The following is a 14,319-nucleotide window of genomic DNA, read 5'->3' as shown; positions in this document are numbered from 1 at the left end:
CTTCTGAATGAGTTCAGTGGAAGTGAATCTCATTGGTCTTAGCCAAGCAGTTGATGTGACAGAATTCAAATCTGTCTGCATGGGTTCAAAACCTGCTAAAGATGAAATTGTCAAGTGATGATCATCAGAGTCAAAATCTGTTTCTCTTGGACTGTGCAGGTTTGAAACCTGCCAGTGATAGCATTTTTATTTTTATTCTATGAAAGCACGCCTTGACATATGCTTATGGTCGGTCAGCTTGCAAGCTGATCATAGCTGTATTTAGCCAAGTGGTCGTCATAACAGAATCCAAATCTGTTTCTATGGGAGTGCAACAGGTATGAAACCATTGAAACATTTCACACCCTGACATTATTTCTTCATGAATCATTTTCTCAAAAACAGTCTGTGCTGTGTTATTGCCACAATATATTCAAAATCTGATTATCCTAGACTGAGCGGGTTTGAAACCTATATAATTACATCTTTTTTCATTGAAATATACATTGAACATCTGCTCATGAAAGGTTGTCGCAAAAACTCATCATAACCAGTCAATTGAGCATGTTCCAACATGAGAAAGAAATGTATCATTTGATTGGGCTCCAGGAGGATGTCAGAAATTGATGTTAGAACTAAAAAAAAATGCAGATAAATGTACCTTGAGGATTCACTTCTGAATGGATTCATTAGGAGTGCATCTGACTGGTCTTGGCCAAGCAGTTGATGTGACAGAATTCAAATCTGTCTGCGTGGGTTCAAAACCTGCTAAAGATGAAATTGTCAAGCGATCAACAGAGTCAAAATCTGTTTCTCTTGGACTGCGCAGGTTTGAAACCTGCCAGTGATAGCATTTTTATTTCATGAAATCACACCTTGACATTTTGTCATGAATGATATGTGCCTCTGTTTCTGGTTTTTGTAACTTAGCTTTCTATAGTGCACTACCACTGCATGGTTTGTCATTATGAGCCATAGATAGTAGCTATTGGAATATAATAATCAAGAAGTTGACAGAAGAACCAAGAAGAAAAGTCAGACTGGACATCTGCATAGTTTTGGCAATTACAACCACTTGGTTGAACGCAACTCTGATGAGCTTGTAAGCGAACCGACCATGAGCATATGTCAAGGTGTGGTTTCATAAAAAAAAATGAAAATTATCATTGGCAGGTTTCAAACCTGCACAGTACAAGAGACACAGATTTTGACTCTGATGATCACTTGACGATTTCATCTTTAGCAGGTTTTGAACCCACACAGACAGATTTTGATTCTGTCGTATTAACTGCTTGGCTAAGAACAGCTAGAAGCATCTTTAAAGAAAACATTCAGAAGTGAATTTGCAAGGCAAGTCCACCGTTCTCTGTCACTCACAATGTTTTCCCTCAGCTGAACAGATGAATTAAATATAAACTGCAATACAGCACTTTCAAAAGCAAGAGGAGAGCAACATGATGATGAAAGGGTCTCAAACACAGTGCACCTCAACCTTATACACGAGCAAATAGTGGTCAGATGGCTCTTTTGAATCTTTGCCTTGAATCTCTGCCTTGACAGATGTGTATTCTTCCTTGTTACCCAGGTCATTGGGATCAAACTTGAAAGTTTGATGTGTAATCTGCTCTTCTTCTTCAACCAAGTCAAGACCTTTGGAGAGAATTAAATTGCTCTTGTGCTTATCATTCCAAGTTTGTATCAAGACTTTGGTCATATATTGAACTTTGCATCAAAAATAAAAAAAATGAATAGCGACCATGCTATTGAAAGAACTGGCAAAATGCAGATGAATGTGCCTTGAGAATTCACTTCTGAATGAGTTCATTAGAAGTTCATCTCACTGGTCTTAGTCAAGCAGTTGATATGACAGAATCTAAATCTGTCTGCGTGGGTTCAAAACCTACCAAGGATCAAATTGCCAAGTGATTACCAGAGTCAAAATCTGTTTCTCTTGGAATGTGCGAGTTTAAAACCTGACGATGATGACATTTTTATTCTATGAAATCGCACCTTGACATTTCCTCATGATTGATATATGTTTTTTTTTTTCCTGTTAGAACACACCTTGACATCGACTCATGTGTACTTTCCTGAGAGGTTCATATATCACTAGTCCTAGCCAAGTAGATGTTGCAATAGAGTCAAAATCTGTTTCTTTCAAACCATGCAGGTTCAAAACCTTCTTGCAAAATATTTATATTTTGCAGTGTATAGATTCTCAGAGACACAAGTGCAAGAAAATAGGGACAGTTGGACATTTTGAAGTATTCATCAAAGTGATATCATTTGTGTCTGTTTTATCTTTTTCAATGCGGCCCAGGTGTTACTGCTTTGTACTAGTTTTGCAGCAGAATGTAGCAAGAATGCTTCTCTTGCATCTGTACATTGTGGTCTGTAGCTGGGAGTATCCTTCAGCATGACATGAAAAATAAAATGATGAAAATATACTAGCAGTATTGGATTGGACAATATATGGACATGTAATGTAGGGCGCGCACAAAAATGCAGTGCTTGGTATGGGACAGGGTGTGATTTCATAAAATAAAAATGTCATAATTGGCAGGTTTCAAACCTGCCCGGTCCAAGAGAAACAGATTTTGACTCTGATGATCACTTGCAATTTCATCTTTGACAGGTTTTGAACCTGCACAGACAGATTTGGATTCTGTCATATTAACTGCTTGGCTAAGACCAGTTAGATGCACTCCCAATGAATCCATTCAGAAGTGAATCCCCAAGGTACATCCATCTATCCTGCATTTTGTCAGTTTTAACATTAATTTCTAACATCCCCCTTGAGCCCAACCATATGCAATCCTTCCATTGTCAGTTGTCACTCAACCTGCCGATGATGATATTTTCTCATGGATAGTTTTCTTCAAAACCCATCATAAATGCTCTTTTCCACATCATTGCCACAATATATTCAAAATATGTTTCAATCAAAGCCTACAGGTTTGCAATCAGTCCTAGTTCAGGAGTTATAAAAGTCAAAATCTGATTTTCCTGGACTGAGCAGGTCAAAAACATGTATCACTCAGCATATTTCAAGCATGCACGATCCAAGATAAACAGACTTTGAATCTGTTGTAACAACCACTTGGCTGAGACTGGTTATGATGAGTTTTTGAGACAACCTTTCATGAGCAGATGTTCAATGTATATTTCAATGAAAAAAAAGATGTAATCATATAGGTTTCAAACCCGCTCAGAACAAAAACATATATCAATCATGAGGAAATGTCAAGGTGCGATTTCATAGAATAAAAATGTCATCATCGGCAGGTTTTAAACTCGCACATTCCAAGAGAAACAGATTTTGACTCTGGTAATCACTTGGCAATTTGATCCTTGGTAGGTTTTGAACCCACGCAGACAGGATTTAGATTCTGTTGTAACAACTGCTTGGCTAAGACCAGTGAGATGCACTTCCAATGGACTCAATCAGATGTGAACCCTCAACGCACATTTATCTGCATTTGACCACCACACAAAATAGTGGGATGCAATGACTCATGAGCTTGAATTTAAGGCAAGTTTTAATGGCAAAAGAAAAACCATGTTATTATACAGGTTTTAAGCCTGCTTGGTTTAACAGAAATAGATATAGAAAATGTCCATGGGCAAATGATTACTCAGAGGGATTTAGGATCGACAAAGACAGACCTTCAGAGTGTGTAGAGTTCAAAAAGCGTGCAGACCAGAGTCGTGGCAATGACATGAGTTTCTCAGAAAACCAGGTGTGTTTTTATAGAAAATAAAATTTATCATTGACAGGTTTTGAACCTGCACAGTCCAAGAGAAACAGATTTTGACTCTGATGATCACTTGGCAAATTCATCTTTAGCAGGTTTTGAACCCACGCAGACAGATTTAGATTCTGTCATATCGACTGCTTGGCTAATACCGGTTGAATGCACTTGCAATGAACCCAATCAAAAGTGAATCCTCAAGGCAGTTCTTTCAATAGTATGGTTGTCATGATTGATTTTATTTATTTTACTCTTATTGCAAAAGACATCAGACTTCTTCTGGGGCTCTTGACTTCAAGACCTGTTTATCTAGCAATTGCTCTGAAAAGTGCTGATGACAGACCGCCATAGTGGGCCAATGATGTTTGTGATGTCTTGGGATATTAACAGCTGGATCATGAGTGAAAACCGACAATGGAAGGATCACATATGATTGGACTCAAGGAGGATATTGGAAACTAATACTAGAACTGACAAAATGCAGACAAACGTACCTTGAGGATTCACTTCTGAATGGGCTCATTGGTTGTGCATCTAACTGGTCTTAGCTAAGCAGTTGATATGACAGAATCCAAATCTGTCTGCGTGGGTTCAAAACCCGCTAAGGATGAAATTGCAAGTGATCATCAGAATCAAAATCTGTTTCTCTTGGACTGTGCAGGTTTGAAACCTGCCGGTGATAACATTTTTATTTTATGAAATCATACAACCAGTGAGATGACACTCTCAGGAAAGTACACATGAGTCCATTTCGAGGTGTGTTCTAACAGGAAAAAAAAAACATATAGATCAGTGTCTGAGATGCTGTCTATGAGGAAATATTCAAGACATGTTCTAATAGAAAAAAATGTGACATTCAACAGGTTTCAAACCTGTTGAATTCCAATGGAAACAGATTTGGACTCTGTGATGACAACCACTTGGCTAAACACAACTCTGATGAGCATTTGAGTAAACCAACCATGAGCATATATCAAGGTGCATTTTTATAGAAAATAAGAATTATCCTTGGCAGGCTTCAAACCTGCACGGTCCAAGAGAAACAGATTTTGACTCTGGCGATCACTTGGCTATTTAACATTTGGTAGGTTTTGAACCCACACAGACAGATTTAGATTCTGTTGTATCGACTGCTTGGCTAAGACCAGTGATATGCACTTCCATATGAACTTCATTCAGAAGTGAACCCTCAAGGCACAAAGTTCAATGTATGACCACAGTCTTGATGCAAACTCGGAATGATGAGTACAAGAACAATTTAATTCTCTTTAAAGGTCTCAACTTGGTTGAAGAAAAAGAGCAGATTACACATCAAATTTTCCAGTTTGATTCTAATGACCTGAGGAAGTTGTAGATAAAGCAGAAGTGTTTAGACAATAGTGCAACATTCTGCCCTTAGATGCTTTCAAGCGCTCAGTGTCAAATAACAGTTATAGCGTATTTTATACTTTGAGTCCCACAATATGCAAGATGGTGGTGGAAAGTTGTTCAGAGTCAAAAGATACATGGTGCTATGTAAGTAATTCTAAGTGTGTTCTCAGTGTGCAGAAGCAAGTCAGAAGCATAGCAAATAGGCAAAAGTATGTAAGTCGCTTCTGAATGGGTTCATTGGGAGCACATTCAACTGGTATTAGCCAAGCAGTTGATACGACAGAATCTAAATCTGTCTGCGTGGGTTCAAAACCTGCTAAAGATGAATTTGCCAAGTGATCATCAGAGTCAAAATCTGTTTCTCTTGGACTGCGCAGGTTTGAAACCTGCCAGTGATAAATTTTATTTTCTATGAAAACACACCTTGAAAAATTTGCTCATGGTCGGTTTGCTTGCAAGCTGATCACAGCTGTGTTTAGCTAAGTGGCTGTCATAACAGAATCAAAATCTGTTTCCATCAGAGTGCAACAAGTTTGAAACTTGTCTAATGTTGCATTTTTTCTCTAAGAAAGTGTCTTGAATATTTGCTCATAGACAGCATCTCAGAAATTGATCTTCATTGGTCTTGGTCAAGTTGTCACCAGATTTAAAATCTGTTTCTCTTCAACTGTGCAGGTTTAAAACCTGCCAATAACAACATTTTTATTCTATGAAATCCAAAATGGTGGAATGTGATGAATCACGAGTCAATGCAAAAGACACATCTCCATATAGATTACAAACCTGCTTAGTTCAAGAGAAATATATTTCGATTCTGGCAATCGCTTGAATAAGCACAATAAAGAATCTCAGCCTTAATAGATCTGTGTTTTTCCTAATTCCCCAGGTTATTAGGATCAAACTTGAAAGTTTGATGTGTAATCTGCTCTTTTTCTTCTTCAACCAAGTCAAGACCTTTAGAAAGAATTATATTGTTATTGTACTTATCCTTCTGAGTTTGCATCAGGACTTTGGTCATACATTGAACTCTGTGTCAAAAATACACTGCTGTGATCCTTTCATTGTCAGTTTTCACTCATGGACCCACCGTGGTGGTCTTCCATCAGCACTTTTTCAGGGAAATTGTTAGATAAACAGGTCTTGAAGTCAAGAGCCCCAGCAGGAAGTCTGTGTCTTTTGCAATAAGAGTAGGATAAAAAATCAACACTGACCATGCTATTGAAAGAGCTGATAAAATGCAGATAAATGTACCTTGAGTACTCACTTTTGAATGGGTTCATTGGAAGTGAATCTAACTGGTCTTGGCCAAGCAGTTGATACAACAGAATCTAAATCTGTCTGCGTGGGTTCAAAACCCGCTAAAGATGAAATTGTCAAGTGATCATCAGAGTCAAAATCTGTTTCTCTTGGACTGTGCAGGTTTGAAACCTGCTGATGATAACATTTTTATTTTATGAAAATGCACCTTGACAGTCTGAAACCCATTGAACGCTGCATTTTTTCTATTAGAACATGCCTTGAATATTGAATCATAGACAGTCTCTGATATCATTGATAGAGAGTGACTCGGACAATTTTCAACAGTTGGCGTGGATCATAAAACAAGTTGCTGCAAGGCTAGCAGTGGAACATGGTTTCATACACCAGCTTTGAATTTTTTTTGGTTTCTCTTCCAAGAAAGTGATAATGCCACCAGAAAATTGAGGCCTTCCAATTTATTTTAAGATTCATGTAGAAATGTGAAGGTGTGATTTCATAGAATAAAAATAAAAATGTTATTGTTGGTAGGTTTCAAACCTGCACAGTTCAAGAGAAACAGATTTTGACTCTGGTGACAACTTGACTAAGACCAATGAAGATCAACATTTGAAATGCTGTACATGAGCAGATATCCAAGACATGTTCTAATACAAAAAATGTGTCACTCAACAGGCTTCAAACCTGTAGACTTCAATGGAAACAGATTTTGAATCTATTGCAGCAATGACATGGCTAACATCAGTTGAGATGAGTTGTAGAGAAAATCATTCATGAGGCAATGTCAAGATGTGTTTTCATGGAAAATAAATTTCATCATTGGCAGGTTTCAAACCTGCACGTTCCAAGAGAAACAGATTTTGACTCTGGTGATCACTTGATAATTTCATCTTTCGCAGGTTTTGAACACACGCAGACAGATTTAGATTCTGTTGCATCAACTGCTTGGCTAAGACCAGTGAGATGCACTTCCAATGGACCCATTCGCAAGTGAATCCTAAAGGCAGTTCTTTCAATAGCATGAAGGATCACATATAATTGGACTCAAGGAGGATGTTAGAAATTAATGTTAGAGCTGACAAAATGCAGATAAATGTACATCGAGGATCCACTTCTGGATGCATTCATTAGGAGCGCATCTAACTGGCCTTAGCCAAGCAGTTGATGCGACAGAATCCAAATCTGTCCGCGTGGATTCAAAACCTGCTAAATATGAAATTGTCAAGCGATCATCAGAGTCAAAATCTGTTTCTCTTGAACTGCGCAGGTTTGAAACCTGCCAGTGATAACATTTTTATTTTATGAGATCGCACCTTGACATTGACTCATGTGTACTTTCACATTGTAGCTTGCATTCCCAAACACTTGCTTCATATGAAGAAGAAGAGCAGATTACACATCAAACTTTCAAGTTTGATCCTAATGACCTGTGGAATGAGGAAGAATACACATCTGTAAAGGCTGGGATTCAATGCAAAGATTCAAAAGAGCCATCTGGCCACCATTCACTTATGTACAAGGTTGAAGTGTACTGTATTTGAGACCTTGTGATGAAACGAATGGTCCGACCGTTTCCAGGACTAGCGGACTTCTAACTTGAGTTATCTTGCGCTCGTCGATAGTTATGTCTTCTGTTTTTGACCTTGTTTATTCTACCATCGCAGTCTTGTAACCAGCGATATATCTTGTTCCCATCTACGGGATCATCATCAGAGCTATAACAACCAACTTAGGGTGTTGCTGACATTAGGTCAAAAACCCATTTTATTTGTCGACCCCTATCATGTCATCTACCACCAATTCACTTGACACCGACCAGAATATGGCCGCTCCTAATAATGGAGACACACCAGCCTTGTTCCAACTCCTTGCGCAGCTCGTACAAGGACAACAAGATTTCGGACAAGCGGTGACTCAAATTTTAAATCAACCAGCATCAGCACCACAGACACAGCCTGCGGCACCTCCCAAGGCATCAGTCGCAGAGCCTGATGTCTATGACAGAAAATACGACACCTTTGATCCTTTTATGAGCCAGCTCTATTTATTGTTCTCTGCCAAACTGGCCGTCTATGTTAACGACCAGATGAAGATTGTCACTGCCTTATCCTTTATGAAAAAAGGCTTTGCAGGAACTTGGGCGACCAACATTACAAAGCAGCTGAGAGAGGGAACTGTTACATTCGCAAGCTGGACGGCGTTCAAGAGGAAGTTGAAAGAAGAGTTTGATGATCTAAATAAGAAGCAAGCCGCTCAAGTAAAGCTACATGCAAGTTAGAAGAATCCCAAACAATCTGCCGACGAATATTTCGCAGAGTTCGACCAGCTTGCGACTCTTGCAGGATTCAATGACGAAGCCCTGCTTGATGTTTTACAGCAGAACCTTGACAAGCTGACCTTTGACGCGATTGTAGCAGTGCCACAGGTCGACCGAACTCTGGCGGCCTGGAGGGATTATGTGAAGAGCTATGATAGGAACAAGAGGGCAAATGAGAGGAGTGAAGGAGAAACCCCGAGTGGAAGGAGATTTGGAGACGGATGAGCAGGACCAGGATGGATGAGACCTGGAAGTATGCCAGTAGAACAAGGCTATCCAAATGTGGGGACAGCTGTGACTACCAATGCAAATTTGAATATGGGGGGTCAATCAGGCATCGGGGGCACTGGCAATGGGGGCACATGCACTTTTCCTGGACGAGGCGAGCCTATGGATCTGGATCAGGCATGTGGATGTGCGGGACCAATCAAGTGTTATAACTGCGGAGAGATGGGTCATATCTCCCGCAACTGTACCAAGCCAAAGGAATGGCAGACTGCGAGGGCGATGTTTGAAAGTTTGGTGGATGAGCAGAAGAAAGAAGTTGCAGAGATATTCAGGGTTAGGAGTGATCAAGCTGGAAATGAGGGTTTTTCAGGAAAGCCAGGAGTAATGGGTGCTACTTCACCGGCGGATTGTACGATAAGTGCTGAATCAGTCAATGAAACATGTGGTTTGGACTCCCAAGCACCCAGCTCTATAGATCAACTGAAAGCAAGTTGCAGAAGAAAAATCAACGGAGAAAAGAGCAGAAACAGAAAAATAAAAAAGAAGAAGTGAGTAAGAGACAGTTGGAAGATGAGGAAAAGAAAAAGAAAGGTTCTCTACTCTGGACCATGGAGATGCTTCGTTCAGATGATGAAAGGGCGTTAAAGATACTGCGTCGTTGGACAAATTGTCAGCGTACTTCTGAAGTCAATATTGATCTCCTACTTCAGCTTCGACAGCTTGCTCCAATCCAACAAAGGGAAGTCCTCAGGGAGCTAAAGCGTCCAAGGAGCTGGATCCACAAAATTAATCAAAACTCAGTTGTCACATCAGTCATTATCTGTACCCTTGATTATCAATGCACCTTTGAGCTGAATGCTCTTTTGGATTGTGGAGCCACTGGCTGTTACATTGATGAAGGATTTGTACGAGCAAAAGGTCTCAATCTTGAACCACTCCCTCGACCCATCCCAGTCTATAATGCGGATGGCTCGCATAATGAAGGAGGTCCAATTCGATCGGTGGCAAAGATGCATCTTCAAATACAAGACCATGTCAAAGTTTTTAACTTTGCAGTAACAAACACCGGCAAGACAGATCTTATTATTGGCTATGACTGGCTCCGCAAACATAATCCTTCCATTGACTGGCATGCTGGCAGTATCACCTTTAATCATTGTCCACTTACATGTCATGCCATGCTCAGAGAGAGATCGTCACATGAACCAGAGGAAGAACCAAAAGGAGAACAACAGAAAGCTGTAAGGGTAGAAGAAGGAGACCGTATTTTTGTCACAAAGTTTATGAGTGAAGGGGTTGAAGAGTGGCATTATTGGGAGCGCTTGAAGGAGCAGATGAAGATACGAGCTGTAGAAACTCATTCACAAAAGTTAGCAGAGGAAGCATTGAAGACAGGGAGAAAGATGTCATTGGAAGAACTTCTCCCAAAGTACCTTGAAGATTTTATGCCAGTGTTCAAAAAGGCTTCATTCAATCAGCTTCCAGAGCGACATCAGTGGGATCATGCCATTAAACTAAAGCCAGAAGTTGAATCCTTCAACAGTAAAATTTATCCACTGAGCCTTGCCAAGCAAGCAGAATTGGACACATTTATTGAAGAACATCTACATTCTGGACGAATATGGCCTTCAAAATCCCCTATCGCATCACCATTCTTCTTCATTAAGAAGAAAGATGGTTCCTTACGGCCTGTTCAAGACTATCGCAAATTAAACACAGTGACCATCAAAAACCAATATCCTTTACCTCTAATTTCTGAAGTTGTACACAAGCTTCGTGATGTGCACTATTTCACCAAGCTAGATGTCCGTTGGGGGTACAACAACATTTGTATTCAAGAAGGAGACAAATGGAAGACTGCATTCACAACTAATCGAGGTATTTATGAACCTTGAGTCATGTTCTTTGGCCTCATCAATTCTCCTGCTACCTTTTAAACGATGATGAACGATCTGTTTCATGGACTCATTAGCCATGGGGTAGTAATTGTATGCATGGATGACATCCTCATCTTTACCAAGTCGGTCGAAGAACATCGGTGAGTTACTCACAAAGTCCTTCAAATCCTCCGCGACAATCACCTATATCTCAAGGCTGAGAAATGTGCTTTCGAACAGATGGAAATCGACTATCTGGGTCTTGTTATTCGACATGGCGAAGTTTCTATGGATCCAGTAAAGGTGAAGGGAGTACAAGAATGGCCTTGACCTACCATGAAACACAAACTTCAACAATTCCTAGGCTTCATCAATTATTATTGATGTTTCATTCAAGGTTTCGCTCACATTGCTCACCCTCTACACCGATTGACGGGAAAGGAACTATGGCATTGGGGAGTAAAGGAAGAAAGGGCTTTTAAGAGTCTAAAAGTTGCCATTACAATGGCACTGGTGCTTATGATGCCAAAGGATGATGCACCTTTCCGAGTAGAGGCAGATAGTTCCGATTATGCCACAGGAGCTGTCTTATCTCAACTTCAAGACGACGGCAAATGGCACCCTATTGCGTTTAGCTCATGCGCATTATCAGATGTCAAACGCAATTACGACATCCACGACAAAGAGCTCCTTGCAGTTATGCGGTCCCTGGATGAATGGCAGCACTATCTCATGGGTGTGCAGCATACTTTCAAAATTCTGACCGACCATAAGAACCTGGAGTATTTCACATTGGCCAAGAAACTTAACTGTCATCAAGCACGTTGGGCTTTGCAACTTGCAGAATATGATTTCCAGCTAATTCATAAGCCAGGAAAAAGCCATGGGAAACCTGATGCCCTCTCGAGACGATTGGACCATGGAAAGGGGGAGGGAGATAATGAGGATTGAGTTTTGTTGAAAGAGGAATGGTTTAGAGCTGTTTCGATGGAAGTAGAAATGGAGGGAGACAACATGAGAATGGATTGAGTTTGTGGAAGAACCATGTCTATGTGCCCAATGAGCAGACTCTCCAGGAACGAATAATTCACATTCATCACGACTTACCTGTGTCTGGCCATCCAGGACGTTTCAAAACTGCAGAACTAATTCTGCAGACATATTGGTGGCCCTGAATCCATATGGATGTAGCGCGCTATGTGAGTGGTTGTGAAAGGTGTCAGCGAACTACAACCTTTCCTACCAAACCGTTCGGATTACTCGCACCTAACCCAATACCAGACCATAATTGGCAGTTTGTATTGGTGGACCTTATTACACAGCTTCCCCGCAGTAAAGGGAACAATGCTATTCTTGTTGTCGTGGACCGGTTGTCCAAGATGATACGTCTGGCACCAACCAATGGAGAACTTTTATCAGAAGGACTTGCACATTTGTACTGTGATCGAGTATGGCAGGACTTCGGCATCCCAGAATGAGTTATCAGCAACCGTGGATCCCAGTTTGTATCCAACTTCATGCGCGACTTGAATCAGCTTCTTGGAATTCAAACCAACTTATCCACTGCTTATCACTCACAAACGGACGGTCAGACAGAACAAATCAATCAAGAGGTAGAACAATACCTCCGCCTATTCACCAATTACGGTCAAAATGACTGGGCAGAATGGTTACCTCTCGCTCAATTTAGTTATAACGACAAGATCCAATCCTCTACCGGGTACTCACCCTTTTTCCTAAATTATGGACGTCATCCTCGTAAAGGTATCGAGCCCCGAACTAGTGTCAGGGCGGAGAGCACAGATGTCTTCGCCTCACGCATGCATAACCTCACTCAAGAAGCTACTACAGCATTAGCACGAGTGGCAGAGGACATGAAGTGTTATTATGACAAACATCATTGTGAGGCTCCAGACTATCAACCTGGGGATTTGGTTTACTTGGAGGCAACCAACTTGAGATCTGATCGTCCCTCAAAGAAACTAGATGATCATTGTTTCGGCTCATTCAAAGTTCTGAAGAAAGTTGGAGAACACGCATATAAACTGGACCTACCACGTACCTGGAAAAGAATCCATCCTGTCTTCCATACCACCCTCCTCCGCTCCTACAAACTACCAGTTTCTTCATTACAACAATGACCGCCGCCACTGCTGCCAATAGATCTTGGAGGGACACTGGAATACGAAGTCGAAGAAATCTTGGATAGTTGAGAAAGATGAGGAAAAAGGGAATTTCTGGTAAAGTGGAGAGGACAGCCAAGAGAGGAGAGTACTTGGGAACCAGAGCAAAATTTGAAGAATGAGTTCGGAATGAACGAAGCCTTTCAAAAGTTTCTGACACATGACTGAGAGCGCCTCAAGATATGCATTCCGTGTCAAGCAGAGTGGAGATACGCAATGCCCCTAGGAATTTATGACTGGAGGATAGGGACATTCAGAAGAATCGTCGATGAAGACATCAACCTTGGGAGAGGGTAATGTGATGAAAAGAATGGTCCGACCATTTCCGGGACTAGCAGACTTCTAACTTGCATGTAGCTTTACTTGAGCGGCTTGCTTCTTATTTAGATCATCAAACTCTTCTTTCAACTTCCTCTTGAACGCCGTCCAGCTTGCGAATGTAACAGTTCCCTCTCTCAGCTGCTTTGTAATGTTGGTCGCCCAAGTTCCTGCAAAGCCTTTTTTCATAAAGGATAAGGCAGTGACAATCTTCATCTGGTCGTTAACATAGACGGCCAGTTTGGCAGAGAACAATAAATAGAGCTGGCTCATAAAAGGATCAAAGGTGTCGTATTTTCTGTCATAGACATCAGGCTCTGCGACTGATGCCTTGGGAGGTGCCGCAGGCTGTGTCTGTGGTGCTGATGCTGGTTGATTTAAAATTTGAGTCACCGCTTGTCCGAAATCTTGTTGTCCTTGTACGAGCTGCGCAAGGAGTTGGAACAAGGCTGGTGTGTCTCCATTATTAGGAGCGGCCATATTCTGGTCGGTGTCAAGTGAATTGGTGGTAGATGACATGATAGGGGTCGACAAATAAAATGGGTTTTTGACCTAATGTCAGCAACACCCTAAGTTGGTTGTTATAGCTCTGATGATGATCCCGTAGATGGGAACAAGATATATCGCTGGTTACAAGACTGCGATGGTAGAATAAACAAGGTCAAAAACAGAAGACATAACTATCGACGAGCGCAAGATAACTCAAGTTAGAAGTCCGCTAGTCCTGGAAACGGTCGGACCATTCGTTTCATCACAAGGTCTCAAATACAGTACACTTCAACCTTGTACATAAGTGAATGGTGGCCAGATGGCTCTTTTGAATCTTTGCATTGAATCCCAGCCTTTACAGATGTGTATTCTTCCTCATTCCACAGGTCATTAGGATCAAACTTGAAAGTTTGATGTGTAATCTGCTCTTCTTCTTCATATGAAGCAAGTGTTTGGGAATGCAAGCTACAATGTGAAAGTACACATGAGTCAATGTCAAGGTGCGATCTCATAAAATAAAAATGTTATCACTGGCAGGTTTCAAACCT

The 14,319-nt window shown here is 40.9% G+C and overlaps 6 protein-coding genes across 6 annotated transcripts; 4 read left to right on the top strand and 2 right to left on the bottom strand.

The window, feature by feature from the left end:
- Window positions 1-1,199: 1,199 nt before the first annotated feature.
- HD556DRAFT_1304985 (uncharacterized protein) lies at window positions 1,200-1,693 on the bottom strand (the record flags this gene model as incomplete). Its single annotated transcript, XM_041299731.1, has 3 exons — window positions 1,200-1,295; window positions 1,357-1,371; window positions 1,466-1,693. The coding sequence occupies 3 exons, from the start codon at window positions 1,691-1,693 to the stop codon at window positions 1,200-1,202; spliced, it is 339 nt and encodes a 112-aa protein (XP_041164787.1).
- Window positions 1,694-3,211: 1,518 nt separating this feature from the next.
- On the top strand, window positions 3,212-3,924 carry HD556DRAFT_1304984 (uncharacterized protein; the record flags this gene model as incomplete). Its single annotated transcript, XM_041299730.1, has 4 exons — window positions 3,212-3,227; window positions 3,338-3,397; window positions 3,553-3,719; window positions 3,757-3,924. 4 exons carry the CDS (start codon window positions 3,212-3,214, stop codon window positions 3,922-3,924), a joined length of 411 nt encoding a protein of 136 aa, XP_041164786.1.
- Window positions 3,925-8,142: 4,218 nt separating this feature from the next.
- On the top strand, window positions 8,143-8,901 carry HD556DRAFT_1439036 (uncharacterized protein; the record flags this gene model as incomplete). Its single annotated transcript, XM_041305916.1, has 2 exons — window positions 8,143-8,632; window positions 8,675-8,901. The coding sequence occupies 2 exons, from the start codon at window positions 8,143-8,145 to the stop codon at window positions 8,899-8,901; spliced, it is 717 nt and encodes a 238-aa protein (XP_041164785.1).
- Window positions 8,902-9,518: 617 nt separating this feature from the next.
- On the top strand, window positions 9,519-9,974 carry HD556DRAFT_1229614 (uncharacterized protein; the record flags this gene model as incomplete). Its single annotated transcript, XM_041297293.1, has 1 exon — window positions 9,519-9,974. A coding segment is annotated over one exon (456 nt), but the record flags the coding sequence as incomplete, so codon positions are not given.
- A 9-nt stretch (window positions 9,975-9,983) lies between these two features.
- HD556DRAFT_1192828 (uncharacterized protein) lies at window positions 9,984-10,391 on the top strand (the record flags this gene model as incomplete). The annotated part of the gene is made up of 1 exon (XM_041296216.1): window positions 9,984-10,391. A coding segment is annotated over one exon (408 nt), but the record flags the coding sequence as incomplete, so codon positions are not given.
- Window positions 10,392-13,306: 2,915 nt separating this feature from the next.
- HD556DRAFT_1439032 (uncharacterized protein) lies at window positions 13,307-13,801 on the bottom strand (the record flags this gene model as incomplete). The annotated part of the gene is made up of 1 exon (XM_041305915.1): window positions 13,307-13,801. The coding sequence occupies one exon, from the start codon at window positions 13,799-13,801 to the stop codon at window positions 13,307-13,309; it is 495 nt and encodes a 164-aa protein (XP_041164782.1).
- Between the last annotated feature and the right edge of the window lie 518 nt (window positions 13,802-14,319).

Source organism: Suillus plorans (genome assembly GCF_016647745.1).
Source record: "Suillus plorans strain S12 chromosome Unknown HD556scaffold_8, whole genome shotgun sequence".
Taxonomy (NCBI): Eukaryota; Fungi; Basidiomycota; class Agaricomycetes; order Boletales; family Suillaceae; genus Suillus; species Suillus plorans.
Note: the sequence above shows the minus strand (reverse complement) of the source record. Positions and strands in the feature narration are given on the sequence as shown.